The sequence below is a fragment of the Microcebus murinus genome, chromosome 11, assembly GCF_040939455.1.
Source record: "Microcebus murinus isolate Inina chromosome 11, M.murinus_Inina_mat1.0, whole genome shotgun sequence".
NCBI lineage: Eukaryota > Metazoa > Chordata > Mammalia > Primates > Cheirogaleidae > Microcebus > Microcebus murinus.
Window position 1 is genome coordinate 93,950,436 of NC_134114.1, and position 13,214 is coordinate 93,963,649.

Here is a 13,214-nt window from a genome sequence, read left to right on the forward strand (position 1 = left end):
TTTTCTCTAGAGTAGTCTTTTTTTATATTTATACATGTTTTGAATAGGTAATACAGTTGCATGTTTCAAAATCCAAGAAGCACAAAACATCTTATAGTGAAAAGCGTCTCTCCTACTCCAACCCATCTGTTCACTCCTTCCATACCAACACATAATCACTATAATTAGTTATTCCTTCCACAGATTTTTCTTTAATGCATATATAAGATGTTATCATTAATACTCTTCCTTTCCTCCCTCAATTTTCAAACAATTTATTACCTTTTTCTTTACTAGTGATTCTCTCTCTCGGTCCCTTTTCTTCCATTCCTCTGCAAGAGCCTGCATATGTGCCAGTTCTTTCTGCTTTAGCTACAAATGGAAGAAAAATAAAATCACAAAAACACTCCAAATATTTCAAATAAATGACTCAGTTCTTTTCAATTAAAGAGCTAATAATAATAATCACTAATATGTTTTTTTCAGGCATTCTATTATTTTGTCTTTTTAATTTCACATTTTACCTTTGTGACATTGGGTTTGGGAAAGAGCAGCAGTCATGAGTATATGGAACTGTGATATCTCAAGTTCAAATTGTTTTAAGTTCCGGATGCGGTTCAGAGCCAGCAGAGGTTGACCACTGCTGCCGGGGAGTAGGGGTATGAGGAGACGGGTTCCTTCCACTTCAGGCCTAGAGTCTGCTGCAGGTTCTCCCCCTAAGGACAGGGTTTGCTCTTGGGCCTCTGGTTGGACTCGAGAACAATCCTGTATAAGTCCCACTAGCTTGTAAGCATCTGAAGACACTACTGCCAGCTCTTCTTTAAATGGATGACCTTAGAGTCCAGCTTCTTCATAACTGTCTTTACCTAGTGATAAAATTAATTTTCCATTTGATAGGAGGGCAATACTTTTATTTTCATCAATGTCTGTATCGTATGTAAGTGCACAGCATGAACCCTGTAACTGTGACAGTGGGTCTCCATGAGATGCCAGCGGTGTGACTTGGCTGGCCAAAGTTGGATTTCTCACAGACCCAGGTGGCCAGAACCTCTCACTGCCTGCAAAGGGTCCATGAATACCCCAGCTCTACTTAAGCTCGCTGCTTGCCCCTTTCCTTGCCACACCACTTCCCTCTGCCCTATTCCTTCTCTCCTTTTCTTTTTTTAAGACTAAAAGGATACCTATGGCAAATCACATTCATACTAGTGTAATTCAGGAGCATATAGGGCTAACAATGGGTTCTGTTTTCTAACTCTCTTGTTTGGAGACTCATGATACCAGCTTCTAGAAGCATATGACAAATGAGGATCTCAGACTGAAAGAGTAACCTTCATCCCTAATTTTGTCCAACCATCACATGGACAAGTTGAGCATCCTTCTGAGTGAGGTCTGCCAACTTGTCACATTTCAAGTATTTTTTCATTCTCAATTTTTCTATAAAAGTTAGGTATTATTGACATTCAAAGAAACTAGATAGGGTACCCATTGAACATAGAAAACCCTGCTATGGAGAAGGAAAAATATGCAAAGTAAATAAAACAGATTGTTTTAAGTGACATTTAAAAAGTAACCTGATTTTCAAAAATGTCTTCTTGAATCTCCTTCCACATTTCTAGTTCAAGTGCTGCTTTGTATTCTAAAGTTTCACGAGGCTCTGCCTGGATCTCTGAAGGACAAGGTGCTGGAGGAAGAGAAGATGGCTTCTGTTGCACAGCAGATACACCCTCGGATATGAATAAAAAGCACATTTAAACGAACACACTCACAATATTAGATCCCTTTTAAAAAATAATTTGATAACTCAAACATACTTACCTGAGACGAATCAGAGATAAAGATCTCACGCATTTTTACCAGCCCATAATCTTCTAGAGTCATTGTGTAAGAAAGATCTACTATCCTGTTATTTGACCTACAAATGCAATAAAAAGTATCTTAAAATTCATGGAAACACTTTTATATTATTTTTCTTTTTATTTCCCCAGTGCTTTAATGTTGAGGAATAAGCAACATTTCTTTCACCTGACACTCTTGCTGCTGAAACTGTAGCAGCTTCTATAGGCTTCAAGACCTTCCATATAGGCCGGCTGCGGTGGCTCACGCCTGTAATCCTAGCACTCTGGGAGGCTGAGGCGGGCGGATTGCTCGAGGTCAGGAGTTCGAAACCAGCCTGAGCAAGAGTGAGACCCCCGTCTCTACTATAAATAGAAAGAAATTAATTGGCCGACTAATATATATAGAAAAAATTAGCTGGGCATGATGGCGCATGCCTGTAGTCCCAACTACTCGGGAGGCTGAGGCAGGAGGATTGCTTGAGCCCAGGAGTTTGAGGTTGCTGTGAGCTAGGCTGATGCCACGGCACTCACTCTAGCCTGGGCAACAAAGCAAGACTTTGTCTCAAAAAAAAACAAAAACCTTCCATATACTTGATCATCATGAACAACCTATTAACTATATATCATATTTACTACAAAATGACCTATAATAGCTATAGATTTTTGGGAAATACTGAGAAGTATAAAGGTAAAATTTAAAATCTTACTGCCTACAGGTAATTGCTGCTAATATTTACTTTATTTCCTTCCCCTTTATTTATCTGTAGATACACATGTAGGCATGTATGTTTACATTATACAGTTCTGTCCTGTTTTCTTATTTATATCAGGAGCATTTTTAATTTAAAAATATGATTTTTTACTGCCTATAAATTAACTAATAAATTTACATAATAAAATATATTTAACAATTCCCCTACTCTTGATTATATAGGTTATTCTGAATTATATTTTCTATTCTTTTTTGCAGGAATGAACATACTTATACATAATTTTTTTACTGGATACAAGCATTGCCTCAGGATAATTCCTAAAAGTAGGATAATTATACATTATTTTGATCATAACAAGCACCTCTTTAAATATAAACCTGCATGCATTTATCATTAACTAAATGAAAACAAGAAAAAATATCAGAGGAAAATAAAATCTTGGCAACAAAAAACCATGGTTTTGTATAAATCAAATGTATGCCAGCTGAACAAAACTTTAATGAATAGATCTCACAATTAGAACTCTTAATCAATCAACTTTTTACATTTTCTTCTAATCGCACAGATTTCAGAAGAAAGGAATAAAGTAAAATAAAGCACTACTATATCTGAGAGAAATTCCCTGAGCATATCTGAAGTTGTCACTTCAGGTGTCACCTAAGGGTAAATCTTCTAAAACTTCTTTGTCTGCAGAGCTGGGCAATAAAATATTCATAACAGCATTAAAATAGCTTTAACTATTAGTGATTTGGTTATACTTTACTTATGACAGAACAGAATGCAAATCTTTAAGGGAGATTTTTTTCAATAAAAGGAGTTGGGACAAAAAAATTTTTTAGTTAACCAAACAGCTGATTCTCTACCTGTTCTAGGATCTCCCAAGTGAATAAAATTTTTACAAAATTGTTCAGTCTCTGGAAGTGGCTATGAATGGGGAGGAACAAGGGAAGAAATTTCAGTAATACTTTTAGATCTAAGATTTTTACAGACCCTTATTTCCTTCTATATCCTTACTATGCTCTAAAGATAAAGACATATAATAAATAATGTTAAATTTTAATTGTTTATTTCAAAAAGATAATTGACAAATACTTTATTTAAAATGTGACAAACTCAAGTTTTTCATCGTGACAATGAAGTTCAGGGCAAAAAAACAAAACTGCCTCCAACTGCCGAATATTTGTTAACATCCTCAGACTTTAGATTTGAGGCAGAAGTTAAAATATTTAAGTGGAAAAACAGGTCATAGCCATTCCCAATGCAAAATAATGTAAAATACTTTATAAATTTAAGCTTGAATTACAAAATAAAAAACTAGATCTTGAATTTTAACTTGTGAGACTAAAGAGAGGAGAGGGAATATACTTAGTTTGAGTATTATAGGACTATAGTAGTAAAGATTCTTTACTTTTGTGAGGTAAAACGGGTATCAGAAAGCTAAAAAGCAAACTGGGATATATAGCCCCCTCAGGTCAAAGAAGAAAAATCAGGAAAAAAGACAATATGGAAGGGTGAAGTTGTGGCTCTTCAGAATCATAATGTGAATAAAAAAGCAAAGCAAAGATCAATTTTATGAAATGTATTACCCTTGTGCTGCTATAACTGGGACAGTTTCACTGTAAGTCTGACGCCAACACTGTTCACCATTAGAACCTAAAAAGCGAGTTTTTTCTGAAGACAAGATGTTAGAAAGCTGGATTCTTGCAATTCCCAGAAGTAAATCTTTACTCATTTTATCCTTATGCCATAATTCAACCAGCAATGGAATTCTAAGGAAGAGAAAAAAACGTGTTCATACCTATCAACTCTGAAGTCTCTTCTGAACTAAAATCTTTGAATTCTGTTAATATAGTCAAAGATGTTTTTGTTACTTGAAATGTTATCTAGCATAATTGTTAAAGGCTCGATCTCATAAGAAGCAAAATGAAATGCAGTCATGCACCATGTTAACAATGTTTCTGTCAATGATGGGCCACATATATGACAGAGGTCCCATAGGATTATAATACCATATTTTTACTACACCTATATATTTAGATACACAAATACTTACCATTATGTTCCAATTGCCTACAGTATTTGGTATAGTAACATGCTGCATAGGTTTGTAGCCTAGCAGCCAAGGACTATATACCATCTAGCCTAGGTATGTAGCAGGCTATCATCTAGGTGTATATAAGAACACTATATGTTTTCACAGCAATGAAATTACATAATGACAGACATATTTCTCAGAACTTGCCTCTATCATTAAAGGACACATAACCATACTATTTCATTCTGTATACCTCTTTCTATGCAATAAAGAAAACTCTTCAAACATTATTCTCACAAAGATAATTTTTAGTTACCCTTCATTCTTCCTTTTAAAATATGTAAATTTGAATTGTAATACTCTGAGAAAGTAAAAGATGTTTCACAGATCTCATTTTTTCTTCATGAGTCCATTTCAGATAACCAGATGAATAGCTTCAGTTTATAGATTAAAAAAAAAGCAATTTTTTCATCCAGTTAATCAACAATAAAAATAAAATATTTGGTTTTTATTTATCTTCACATATTATATAATAAAAAGACAAGACTACTTCTCAAAGCTCTCTCATTACCCACAGATTAACTCAGGTAAACAAGCTATGAAAATCTGCAAAGAGCCTTTAAAATAAACCATGTACAACTCTAGCAGAAACACAAATGTTAAGGCATCGTTAGTAAATCTGTTTCTTGATTCTCAAATGCATAAACTGCTATGGATTTAAACTTATAGAAATTCCTTTTAGAAAAGATGCAAACTTTCAAGAGTTGACTTCAGAAAATAACTAATATCATACACTTAGTTTCTACATTACCTTAAGAAGGTATCTTGCAGTTGATGAGGCATAGTTGCAAAATCGAATGCACAGTAAGACTGGGGAAGAAAAACTTCCATGTTTTTCCGTACTTCTATAGGAGGATTAGTCATAATAGGAGCTGCACTTCCAAAGAATGGATATGAATACCTAGAATGTAAGAAAGAGTGTTACAATAAAGTTTACAAATGAGATTTGTAGATTTTTTTTTAAAAAAAAAAGCAGTATATGAATATTATGAGCGAATAGAATTTTTTAAATAGAAAAATGGTAAAAATACTGAGCTGCCATTTTTTAAAGAGTTCCCTGAGGCCCGGCATGGTGGCTCACACCTGTAATCCTAGCACTCTGGGAGGCCAAGGCGGGTAGATTGTTTGAGCTCAGGAGTTCAAGACTAGCCTGAGCAAGAGCGAGACCCCATCTCTACTAAAAATAGAAAGAAATTAGCTGGACTAAAAATATATAGAAAAAACTTGCTGGGCATGATGGTGCACGTCTGTAGTCCCAGCTACTCCAAAGGCTGAGAAAGTAGGATCGCTTGAGCCCAGGAGTTTGAGGTTGCTATGAGCTAGGCTGATGCCATGGCACTCACTCTAGCCTGGGCAGTGAGACTGTCTCAAAAAAAGAAAAAAAAGAGTTCCTTGAGGGGACACATCCTCTTCTTCATCTTTGCTTCCAGGAACAAACAAGCAGTTTTTGCCATATAGTAAAACACTCAAGAAATGCTTGCTAAATTTCATTTGTAAACCTACTTTCCTTTATACAATAGTGATCTTTTATGGGCTAAAAAGCCCTTAGTCAACTCCAAAAGGATGTATTCATAGTAACCTACCTCTGAACAGAGAATCAAGGATGAAAGCAACTCCAAAGTATTACGGATAAATGAGAGTGACATAACACTATTTCTTCCTTTTATCACAAAACCACACTAAACAGAAGAATGCCTGACTACTGCTGAACTTACTCTGTATTTAAAGCCAAATATAAAGATATTATAATGCTCACTTACATTTCATCCTGTTACCAAACACTAAAATTTAAACCCTACTTGTAAAAACTGCACAAGAATCCTGTGCATTCACCAAATTCCTATATAGTTATACATTCAATGAAATCAAGTCATCTTAGAGAAAATTCATGTCCTAGAATTTTAACCCCTTACCATCCCACTACAGGAGCTAGTCAGTCATTGAAAGAAAAAAAGAAATTCAAGAAAGTACTCCAGATTAAACTTTTTTAAACACCAGTGTTACCTCACAAATTCCATCACAAAATTGCAAACTACAAATTCATACCGATGCAGAGCAGGATAATATAAAATTTATCAAACTGAAAAAAAGTTAAACGGCCATTTTAAAAAATGCTTTAAAATGATTCAAACACATCCATGGTCCTTACCATCTGGTGAATTCTATATAGAGTATTAAGTGGATGATGACTATTTATTTCCTCTGTTTAGAATATCATTTCCCTTTTTCTTGGCCAAGTGAACTACTATTTTCTCTTATGCAGACTTATTTCTGAATCTGTCTTCCTCTTTGTTTATGTGGCTCATGTACCTTTAATACCAGGCACATTGTTGGCATAATGTAGGTGCTTAATGATTAAACAGATGGTTCTTAAGAAGTAAACATAAAAACTAATATTAGCACTTTCTAAGTGGGCTTGTATAAAGCTTCCCTCTCACAGCATCTAATTCTAGATCATACCTATGTTTCTGTGGTTCTAGCCAACATCCTAAGTATCCTAAGATCAGATTCTCTAGTAGCAGCAGAAGAGAGATTTCAGTTAAAGGAACAGAGATAAAAGACAAAAGAACTGAAAAATCAGATGCAAGTATGAGGTGATATATGCATTTAAAAGTATGCCTTGCTAAATGATAGCAAGAAGCAATGTGTACTTGCTGAGACTCACAGAAATGGTAATTCATGATAACACAAAGATTTTCTCACTTTAATCACAGAAAGACCAAGAACTTTATTTCAAATGATGTTTACGCCAAAGAAATTTATAAGAAACTAAATGTGCCAAACTAAACACATTATTCTATTACATTTAATTTATATTGCAGCCATAAAAGTCTATAAAAAATGTAACTTTATACAACCTCTGGGAAAAAAAACTAATATGTAAAGCTGTTTAACTGACTTATACATTGAACAGTGTGAACATATTCCACTTACAGCTCATTAAGTATAGTGTTTAGATTCATAGCTATAAAATGTAGATATAAGGAATATAATCTCCCATTATAATATAGTTTTATAGAAAAATCAGATACTGTACTACCATTATTTTGACCTGCAGCACCTTTTTCCAGAAAAAAAAAATATTTAAAGTTTAAGAGTTGATGTATTTTAAGGGGCAGCATTAATAAATTATTTTAAATGCCTACAATTATTACAGCAGAATAGGTAAGACCACTCATACCACCAGTGCCACCATGGTTTAAGTTCAAAGCCATTACAATATTAACCTTCCCCCATTTTAGTCCACTGATTTAACAAATGTTATAACTTCTTTGTAACATTTCTCTCTGCAACTCTCCAAAGAAAAAGCATTTTTCTTCAGAAAATAATACTTTGAAACAAAATCAAATCACACCTTAATATACAATTGATTGGAAAACCAATTTCCAAGGCATGGATACTCCTTAAGTCTATCGAAAAGCAAAAATGATGTGATGTTGCTGGAACAGCAATCTTCTGTCCTGAAGCTGTTTCTGAAGCATTGGATGTAATCGCTGGCTGAGCCAGTGAAGCAGGTACAGAAGAACTGGCTAAAAAGAACAGGGGGGAAAAAATCATTCCACTTGCTACCAGTTTCTCTTAAATTATTCAGATAACTTAAAGCTATCATCTCATTTATGTTCAAGCAAGGAATCTGACTATTTTGCCTTATGAACATATGAATTAAGGCACAAGTATCTTAAAAGTTACTTGCCTGAAATTACTAAGGCTTTAATTCTCATTCCAGAATTGTGTAAAGAAAGAGCTTACTCTCAACACATATTGCACAACATGAAACCATACAGAACCAATAGAGTAATGTATGACTGCAGACTAGCAGGCACTAATCTGTTTCCAAGAGGTAGCTGCACCTAACTTAGCATTCAAAGGGTTATATTTGAGACTTACTGAGACATAATGACATCGTTTTTTAAAAAGTAGTTTTGGTTATTTTAGGCACATATGAAATAGTCTAACAAGAAGCTAAAACTTGAAAAGACAGAGATATCTAGTCTAACCCTATTAGAGACCAGAGCTGTGTAATGAGCGGCCCAAGTCATACAACTACTCAGTGACAGAGATGTAACTTGCATCAAAGACTTCTAATTCCTAATCCACTACTGATAACTTATAGTACTAACTATAGATCCTTATGCAATGGGTGAAAATATTTTATAAAACCAGATAAATATGCATTCTCAGACTTTTAATTTCAGGATCAAATATATTATGAGTTTACAGTAAGAACTAGTTAATAGCTCTTTTCTCAAAAATGCCAATGAATTCAAGATATAAGAGTTTAACAGTTTAAAAATTTGAAAGAACTATGTTCTTTAATTTCTTTTGACTAGGATATTTCCAATGTGAAACTAAAATGAAAAATTCTCTTATCTTAATTTAGAAAATTCTATTATGCAGTTAAATAGATCGCAATTACTTTAAAAAGAAATTTTTTATATCACCACACAATTACTGATTCATAAAAGATCCACCATTTTTACTTACAAGCCATGAAAGTTTTCATAGTCATTAGATGATTGCAAAATACAATACCTAAAAGATCTGTGAAAAGAACATCTTACCCTTTACATTCTGTTTGGTGTCCTTGTCATATTGTAAGCTTTCCACTTCACTTACTGTGGCATCATCTTTTATTGGAGGTGACTGGTTGTGAGGTGGAACAGGGGACATGCTTGGTGATTTTGGCCCAGTAAGTGTCTTCTCCTTTATGGGGGTTAAAACTCTCTTCTTTGAATGCTCTGGCTCATGTTCATTCTGGGTCTTTAATTCAATTAAAGACTAAAAACAATTTTTAAATAAAGTATAATTTGCAAAGAACTTTCCTTCACAATTAAGCAAAAACTTGGCGTTGTTTTTTAAAAATATAAGCTTCCTTTCCCAGTTTGGATATTCCTAGTCTACTTTTCTTCATAATTTGCAAATTTTCTTATAGCATCTAGGACCAGAAAAAGGAAGATGAACAAGAAGGAAATATGATATCCAGAGCTGAGTACCAAAATGTATCCTAACAGGAAAGAAGGGACATTTGAGAAAAGAAGTCAGGCATAGGTGTCCCTGGGAATGGTTATTCCTACCAAGACAGCACAATGGAGGACTATACTCCTAAAAAGAAAAAACAGATGTCTTGCATGATTTTTTTCTCTTTCCTTTACTCCACTCTCCTCTAAAAAATACGCATATATATCTTTTAAATAGCTTTTCTACCTTTAATTGAAAATCTACATGAAGATAAGCTCTTTGAAAGAATAAGACAAAGTTGATTCTGGGGATAGATATAATAAAAATATGTATATATTCAAATAAATGCCCATCTCTGTTACAAAACTGCCTAAAGGGCGTAAGAAGACTACAAAGCATTAATGAACCAAGAATCTCATTTTAGCTCAAGCTGTGTCAACCAAAAAAGATACCATCAAATGCAGATTCCCAGAAAATAGGTCTAACAATGTTCTCTTTTACTGGAGTTCCTTTTCTGCCATAATCATTGAGTTGGGAGGTTCTCATTAGGTAGAAGAATGGTTTCCACTACACAAGAAGACTATCCCAAGAAGCTAAGAGGGCTCTGGGTACAGTCAATTATAAACCACAAAAGTAGCAGCCATAGCACTTTTTAGAAGGGTCTTTTCAAAAAGGAGGCATCATATAACAAAGGCCTGCAATCCCCAACCCCTGGGCTACGGTCCAGCACCAGTCCATGGCCCGTTAGGAAACAGGCTGCACGCTGCACCAGCCACTCCCTCTCTACCACGAAACCTCACCCACCGACCCCCAGTCCGTAGAAAAACTGTTTTCCATGAAACTGGTCCCTGGCGCCAAAAAGGTTGGGGACTACTGATGTAGATCAGTAATTAAGAATAATAAATATATTCTTATGCCAAGTAACTCTTCTGAAGTTCCACTTTTGTAAGCAATCATGAGACTAGAGAAGGAGGAATAGAGGGAGGGCCACTACTTGCCTGGGAGTCTATGCCTTCTCTCTGCAGAGCCACAGACACTCCCACAGTTGGGGCTAGCTCAACAGGAATAGGTGCAAGCTTCTGTTTGGCTCGGTTTGGAGGGTCAAGAGTAAAAGCACCCTCGACTGTGACTGGGCGGTGGTTGATTTCGGTACTGCCCTTTTTCAGTAATCCAGTTAACGGTATTTCTGTACTCCCAAGTGACTGGTCTCCACAGCAGAGATGGATCTAATATGACAGGGAACATCACAATAGGTCTTTATACTTTCTCCTCTCTTCTGAACACCATAAACTTAATAAAAAGTTATAAAATGCTTCACAGAAAGAAAACATAATACAGGTTACCTCACTGACCTGCAGTGACTAAGTAATGAATTCTCATACATGACTGTTAAAACTGGTGATAAAACACAAAGTTTACTAATAATACAATAATAGCTATTACCTCTTTTCTTTTCCAATATTATATAGTTATATGTTATCACCCTTTTTCTGTCTCTTTGGTGAACTACGGTTACTTTACTATTTTTTTACTATGCCACTTTACATATGCAAATTATATAATAAATAATGGATTCATGAATTTAAATAGAAAATAGAAATTTAAATAGAAATACTTAAACATTTTTCTATTTCCACTTTAACATTAACTTAAACACAGTTCTAAAAAATAAGTCAGTGGATCAACCTCGATTGGGAATTCAACACATTGCCACACTAGAAAAAAATTTTTTTTTCCTTGAGACTACAGTGTTTTATTACAAAAGTAGAACAAAACACTTAAAAAACAAAATAATCTTTTCTAATTTAACAAAAAATTTGCTATTCTTTATTGTTTTCTGTGTGTGAGTTATATGCAGTTAAACTGTCAATATTAATTATAACAATAAGAACATCGACAAGTAGGATTTTCATGAACCAACTGCAGTTACATATGCTTCATGAGGCCCCGGGCTCAAAACTACTGTGAGTTAAATACCACTCACGTAGCAGTTACTGTGTTAAAAACCTCAAATAATTTTGTTTTATTCACCCATAAAATATCTTGAGTGTTTCTCTCTCTTCTTGCTTTTCAGACTTTATATATATAAACAGAGTGCTATTTAATGGTAAATGGTAAAACCATACTTCTGAGGCAGAATGTACTATTAATCACCGATAGCTAATAAAAAGTTCAACATTACCACTTTTTGACAACTACAAAAAAAGAATAAACTGTTCCAGGCATATGTTATACAATTACTCTTTTCCCTTACTATATTGAAGATGTCAATATACTACTGTGCATCAATATAGGAATTCTGCATTTCTATGAACAATAAGCAATCACTACACAAAAAATATATTTAGCTCTAATATTAGCAGTGACAGAGTTAAGAAACTTGTAACTTTGTCTTGATATTAGGTGTGATAATGGGCTGGAGAAAAAGTATTTTTATGACTTAAATGTCCTCCAAACTAATAAATCAATACTTTTGGTTAGGAATGATATGTTAGATACAGAATAAAATTCAAACTGCTTTTTTCCTGCATTTCATCATTTTATATAGTCTTCAGTTTGCTAAATATCTTGGGTTTAGCGGAACCATCTTTAAAATTCAGTTCTAGTAAAATTTCTTAATGCCTCTTTTCACCTCTTGCACAAAATGCGAGCAAAGTCTAATGACTGAGTTTACTTTGAACAAATGACTATTTAACCTTATATATCACTACCCCATCTTAGTTTGATCAGAAGCAATTGTCATAAGAGAGGAGTAATTTTCACTAGGAAAGGTTCACTCTTAAATGGAGTCCAATTTAAAGACTTTACAATGGGTACAGTGTACACCCTTTGGGGGACAGACATGCTTGTAGCTCTGACTTGGGCAGGACAAAGGCAATATATATAACCTAAACATTCGTACCCCGTAATATGTTGAAATAAAAGAAAAACATTTCATATTCATAAAAAAATAAAAAGACTTTATAAAATATACTCAAGGGAAGAGTTTAGAAAGTTGTCTTATCGCTTTGTTTGTAATAACAATAAGGTTTATAAATTCTGAAATCAAGAGTGTGATCCGTGTGCCTACACCTACCACCTCCACGAACAATAATGAAACCTTGCCTGTGCCCACAGCTCTTAGCTCCAGGTATAATTTTTTTTATAAAGGACTGATAACTGATATACCTCTTTTCTCAATAACTAGATAAGGAAGAGAGGTGTTATGTCCTAAAATTCTATAAAGTAACTTTATTCTCCTAAAGTAACTGTAATGCCAATGACTTCATGATTCAAGATAATACCTAAAAAATTAAAAGATGTGACAGAAAGATGACCTCTACTACTGAGATAGGCTAGAGTCCAGGTATTCAACTAATGTTTAAAAAATTATCTCCAATAAAAAACGATTTTCTGCAAACTTACCTGTAGTTTAGACTGAAGAACCAGGTAAACACGAAGAATTTCTACACTGCTACGTATGCGAACAGATGCTCTCTCTGGTTCAAAGTTTGGGTTGATCAAATCATTGAATGGTTCATTTGTAACATCATTTCCCAGTAAAGAGTAGTAAAAGAAAAACTCTGGCTGTCTTTCTGGAAGTTTCATGGTACATGGAATTAACTAAACATTTGAGGAAAAACAAAAGAGTAT

At 34.3% G+C, this 13,214-nt stretch overlaps 1 protein-coding gene across 6 annotated transcripts in view; it reads right to left on the bottom strand.

The window, feature by feature from the left end:
- CEP120 (centrosomal protein 120) overlaps nucleotides 1-13,214 on the bottom strand; it is a 76,180-nt gene that overhangs the window by 37,312 nt on the left and 25,654 nt on the right. For all 6 annotated transcript variants that reach the window (XM_012760720.2, XM_020290210.2, XM_076008321.1 and 3 more), the window contains 9 exons: nucleotides 12,987-13,184; nucleotides 10,580-10,807; nucleotides 9,185-9,401; nucleotides 7,978-8,152; nucleotides 5,374-5,523; nucleotides 4,114-4,296; nucleotides 1,795-1,891; nucleotides 1,551-1,703; nucleotides 262-351 (listed from right to left, as the gene is read on the bottom strand). In XM_012760720.2, the coding sequence (XP_012616174.2) occupies nucleotides 262-351; nucleotides 1,551-1,703; nucleotides 1,795-1,891; nucleotides 4,114-4,296; nucleotides 5,374-5,523; nucleotides 7,978-8,152; nucleotides 9,185-9,401; nucleotides 10,580-10,807; nucleotides 12,987-13,184 (1,491 nt within the window). The remainder of the gene's footprint in view (nucleotides 1-261; nucleotides 352-1,550; nucleotides 1,704-1,794; nucleotides 1,892-4,113; nucleotides 4,297-5,373; nucleotides 5,524-7,977; nucleotides 8,153-9,184; nucleotides 9,402-10,579; nucleotides 10,808-12,986; nucleotides 13,185-13,214) is intronic.